We start from the raw sequence: 5,638 nt of genomic DNA on the forward strand, positions 1-5,638 counted from the left end.
CGTGCCACCTTATACCGATACATTACCACCACAGCGTGTGAATGTACACAACAACACTGATCTTTATTACAAAGGGATTCATACTGGTAGGAACCCACTGGTTCCACTAGCCCACAGGGGATTTTTGTGTCCGTCCGTCCTGCAGGGAGGGGCTGGGTGGGGAGGGAAGGGCTGGGTAGGGAGGGTGGGGCTGGGTGGGGAGGGTGGGGAGGGGCTGGGTGGGGAGGGTGGGGCTGGGTGGGGAGGGGCTGGTCACCCCGTCGTGCCCTTATAAAACTCAACGTTTAACCTACTCACGCCGGCTTGTGCACGCCCTCACAGTCGGCCATATTTGCGGAATACACCACGCCGCCGTTGACCCTGCAGGCCATTGACCGTGCAACCCAACGTTCCTACCAGCTCCCTCCGCAGCAGGAATGTGTTTATCACCATCATCAGCCATGATCTTATCCACCGTAGGATCAAGGCGTCCCCAAAGCCGCGTCATCTCTCATGGCCTTGCCAGCGTCCAGCTGCTGCACACTGGCTCCGACGATGTCCGGTGGTCGAGACGACCCATGGAAAGGGCAGCCAAGGAAGGGAACGTGCCCGTGGCTCGAACACTCAAAAGTAATGAAAAACATCTTTGAATGCATTGGTGAGAATACAATTTAAAAAATATATTTCGCCACGCTAGTCGATTGCGGGTTGTGAAGGGGCGGCCAGGACCGGTACAGATATCACTTGCCACTGATAATAAGAATTAAAATGTTTCATGCGCATTCCATCCTAGGATCTCAACGTGCAATGTATGAAAGGCAGGAAACAAAAAAGATATCCAGAGCAACCGACCAAACTAAAGAGGGAAGGGCCACTTGAAAGAGATGGGGTTTTCACGCAGACTTAAATATATCTACCGACTCTGATAGCCCTGATTTCAAGTGGCGAGGCGTTCCATGGCTTGGCTGCCACGCTAACAAAAGTACCGATCGCCAAAAGAGCTCAACCTGTAGACATGGGAACGCTGATCAGCTGGAGATCAGAAGAGATTAAGGACCTTAATAGAATATATAAATGTAATAGTTCCTGCAAGTGATGTGGGGTGAGCCCTTTTAAAGCCTCGTCGGTTAATAGCAATACCTTTAAATCCACTCAGATTTTGACTTGTAGCCAATGGATATAAGAGGGCTGGTGCAATGTGCCCATGGAATGGTGTATGTGGCGTAAGAACTCTAGCAGCTGCAGTATAAACAAGCAGGAGTTTGCCCAGTACTTTGATGTTAGCCGTGTCCGGGAATCTAATGCAGATCGCCGTGTTTACAAAACATTGCGCTAACGACTGTGGCACAGACCCCTCCACCCACATTCATGATACAAGGCAGTGTTAATGATGGGTATGGAAAACAATTCTAGATTTGAAGCTTTCGTGACTGCAAGGATTCATATTCTTAGGTTTTTTCGGTAAAGTCACGTAGGTGACTTCCACCTGAAGACGGAAGCTTGTGTTGCCTCTGAAACGTCGTGATTTTTCTTTTATTCTTATTTTACTTTTATTAATTTAAATTTTTTACCTACGTGACTTTACCGAAAAAACCTAAGAATATGGAAAACTAGTTTTGATTGGTTATTTCAGTAAAGTCACGTAGAAGGGAAATAATAAAATAAAATAAACACAACTAAAATTCTCACGTTTCGACTGCAACACAAGCAATCATCATCAGGTGTGAAATCCACAGCAAGAAAATTTGAAAAAAGTGGCTGTGGATTTCACACCTGATGATGATTGCTTGTGTTGCAGTCGAAACGTCGTGAGAATTTTTATTGTTTTTATATTTCCATTATTTTATTATTTCCCTTCTACGTGACTTTACCGAAAGAACCAAGAATATGAATCCCCGCAGTCACGAAAGCTTTAAATCGAAGTTTTGATCGATGACAGCAGTGAGCCCATCGTGGTACTTGCCGTCGAAGGGCTACTGCACAGCCACGCACCTTCAGAGTCGCACACCACACAACCCAATCTCTGCAAACTTCACCAACCCCACCAGAACCCGACTCTCTCCACGACCCCGACGTCCGCCGATTCACGGCCGCGTATCGCCGGGACCGCCGTCGAGAACATCTCCCACGGCCTCCAACGCCACCGTGCCCGCCGGTGCCTTCCCCGCGTCTCCGTGGCGGTGTCCCTGTTGGTGGCGCAGGAGGGCGGCGCGCCTGCCGAACGCCAAGCCGCACTCGTCGCACAGAAACGGCCGCGTGCCGACACCGCCGGCCAAGTGCTGGCGCCGGTGTTTGCGGAGGCCGCTGCTCTGTGCGTAGACGTTGCCGCAGTCGACGCACCCGAACGGCTTCCCGCCGGCGTGCGTGAGCGCGTGCTCCGCCAAGTGGTGCCGGCTGGCGAACCGGCGCCGGCACTCGGCGCACTCGAACGGCTTCTCCCCGGCGTGCGCGCGCCGGTGCTTGGCGAGACCGGCGGGCTGCGCGAACGCCCGACCGCACTCGGCGCAGACGTGGGGCCGCTCGCCGGTGTGCGTGCGCCGGTGAGCGTCCAGGTGGTGGCGGCCGGAGAAGCGGCGCCCGCAGCGTTCGCACTCGTGCGGCTTCTCCCCGGTGTGCACGCGCCGGTGCGCCCGCAGGTGATGCGGCAGGAAGAAGCGCTCTCCGCACCGCTCGCAGGCGTGCCGGCGCTCGCTCGCGCGGCCGTGCCGGCAGGGAGGGCGCGGGTCAGGCAAAGCGGCGCAGGCCCCGCACGGCGGCGGCGGCGGCGTGGGGGGGGCGGCGGCGACGGCGTGCGTAGGCCGGTGCCTGCGGAGGTAGGCCTGTCGGGAAAACCGGCGCCCGCACTCGGCGCACTCGAACGGCTTCTCCCCGGTGTGCACGCGCCGGTGCTGCCGCAGGCGCCCCGCGTCGGCGAACAGCTTGCCGCACTCCTCGCACATGTGGAGTTTTTCCGCTGAAACGGAGGCGGAGGCGCCGTCGGCGTGCGTCCGCCGGTGCGCGCGCAGGGTGCCGGCGAGGGCGAAGCGCCGGTCGCACAGCTCGCAGGCGTGCGGGCGCTCGCCCGTGTGCACGCGCCGGTGCTTGCGCAGGCCGGCGGCCAGCGCGAAGGCCAGGCCGCAGGCGGCGCAGACGTGCGGGCGGGCGGCGGCGTGCGTGGCCGCGTGCGCCCCGAGGTGGTGCTTGAGCAGGAAGCGGAGGCCGCAGCGCTCGCAGGCGAAGGGGCGCACGCCCGAGTGCGTCTGCTCGTGCTCCTGGGCGGGACGAGAGGAAGGGGTCACAAACCGGGGTGACGAGATGACGTTCCGTAAATATTACTGCAGTGTACTCGTCTCCACCAATGTGTACGTGAGTGACGAACTTCATTCGCACCGTACGTAGCGACCGTGGTAAGCGGAGGTGCGGGGAAAGGACAGCAAACTCAATCAAATCACCTGATGATGATTGCTTGTGTTGTAGTCGAAACGTCGTGAGAATTTGTATTGTTTTATATATTTTTTATTTTATTATCTCCCTTCTACGTGACTTTACCGAAAGAACCAAGAATATGAATCCCTGCAGTCACAAAAGCTTTAAATCAAAATTCAATAAAAGCTGTTCTAATTTAATTAGTTTTCAATCTAGACGATGATTTAAACAAGTGCATTGCTCCAGTGGCTGCCCAATATTGGAAGAGCGTTCCAGACGGCCGTAGAACCGCATCCGAAAGCGCGCGAACGCGTTGACCGTCTTTGTTCGATGGCCAGCCAGAAGTCGCTGCGAGTTTTTGCGCGATGATGGTTTCTGCTCCTTCGCCGCCATCGTCAAGGCACTGTGGTTCATTGGTGGCAATCACTCTGTGTGTGTACACTATGAGACATCTCCTTTACCAGTGGCAAAATATAGTAGTAGGTTTTTACCCTTTAAACTGGTACAAAAACTGACACCTTTATACAAGGCATCATGTTTGCAATAACCACAACACAAGCAGTAAAAATGCAAACAAAAAGAAACAACTCTGATGATGATAATGATATGCACTGTCCTTGAAGTTGATTGGTCCACACCCGAGACAGCTTTCCTTAGAGCCTAGTCTCCATTGGTGTTGGACCAGATGACGCCAAAAGGCGTACAACTCAAAAACAGCGTACTATTAGAGTATTGAGAGCTCGGGGTAAGCATTTACACTATGAGACATCTCCTTTACCAGTGGCAAAACATAGTAGTAGGTTTTGACCCTTTAAACTGGTACAAAAACGGACACCTTCATACAAGGCATTTTTTCGTACCGGTTTAAAGGCTAAAAACCTACTACCACTTTGTGTGTGTGAACGAGTGCGTGATCAAGTGCGTGCAGACGTACCCTGAGCGTGGAGGGCTTCATGAAGCCCTTGCCGCACACCTGGCACGGGTAGGGCCGCTGGGTCGCGTGCATTCGCTTGGCGTGGGCACGGAGCGAGCGCTTGTTCGCAAACTCCTTGCGGCACTCGCCGCATGCCATCAGCTCGGACCGCGCCACCGCGAAATCGCACGGCAAAGGGCCTGAAGCCACCACTGCAGACCCCCGGGACTCGAATTCCACGGCACCAGGTGCCTCGCCCTTCTCCTGCATCTCCTGTTGCACAGACAGAGGCTCCATGGGCAGACGCGGTGAGTGCGGATACGGAGAGCGGATACACGGGGTGGTCACCAATCGGCGAAGATGATGGGTGTGCAGATAACGGGATCGAGACTGAGTGGCAGGGAATCGAGATGCGTGGAATGCTGGTGATGGGGGGTCATGGTTCGTCCTGATGGAGGAGTCCAGTGTCACGATGGACTCATCGTGGGAAGAAAAGAGACGTCGGCATCGTGGATGCGCGTGGCCACAATACGAATTTAGTTATCTTCAAAGGGATCGCGGTTAATGGGATCGCGGATTAGGGGAGTGGGGTCGCTGTTAATGGGATTGCGGTTAATGGGATTGCGGTTAATGGGATCGCGGATTACGGGAGGTCGTTGTTAATGGGATCACGGATTACAGGAATGGGGGGTCACAGATTACGGGAGTGGGGGGGGCTCGTGAATTACGAGTGGGGGGGGCTCGCGGATTAGGGGAGTGGGGGGAGGGGGGCTCGCTGATTAGGGGAGTGGGGGGGGGGGGTCACAGATTACGGGAGTGGGGGGGGGCTCGCGGATTAGAGGAGTGGGGGGCTCGCGGCATCTCGAGCAGCTCTCCGCTCCCCCGCCTCCATGGGACCGTCAGAGAAAACAAAATGAACCCAACAGGGAGACGAGTCTTCACGTGTCAACGTAAACCCCCAAAACAACAACAACAACCACCAGAACAACAACCACCAGAACAACAACAACAACAGCGCGTGAAGTGTCGAGTGGACGCGAACGCGGGAGACCTTGGCGAGTTCACCGCGGTCCCTTGAAGTCCCCCCCACCCCTCCCCCCCAATCAACACACCAAGGGACCGCGGCAATTTGCTCACCGGTAACGCGTTCCTTACAACGCACTTATGTTGTTGAATAAATGATAATGGTGATGATGATGATGAACTAACTTAATGTGAATGAGCCACGGTCGTTCCACTGCTGGATGAAGGCCTCCCCAAGTCGCCGCCATCTCGACGATATTTATGATTCAGCAAGTTAAGGGAGGAGATAATCGCTTGCGTTTGTTTTTAGTGACCCCT

At 55.0% G+C, this 5,638-nt stretch overlaps 1 protein-coding gene across 1 annotated transcript; it reads right to left on the minus strand.

Annotated features, from left to right (window-relative positions):
• Positions 1-228: 228 nt before the first annotated feature.
• Positions 229-5,379, minus strand: LOC144739642 (uncharacterized). The gene is made up of 3 exons (XM_078622572.1): positions 5,349-5,379; positions 4,319-4,570; positions 229-3,230 (listed from the first exon to the last, which is right to left on the minus strand). Exons 2-3 carry the CDS (start codon positions 4,565-4,567, stop codon positions 2,064-2,066), a joined length of 1,416 nt encoding a protein of 471 aa, XP_078478698.1. The 5' UTR covers positions 4,568-4,570; positions 5,349-5,379; the 3' UTR covers positions 229-2,063.
• Between the last annotated feature and the right edge of the window lie 259 nt (positions 5,380-5,638).

This window comes from Lampetra planeri, unplaced genomic scaffold (assembly GCF_965212315.1).
Source record: "Lampetra planeri unplaced genomic scaffold, kcLamPlan1.2.h2 scaffold_162, whole genome shotgun sequence".
NCBI lineage: Eukaryota > Metazoa > Chordata > Hyperoartia > Petromyzontiformes > Petromyzontidae > Lampetra > Lampetra planeri.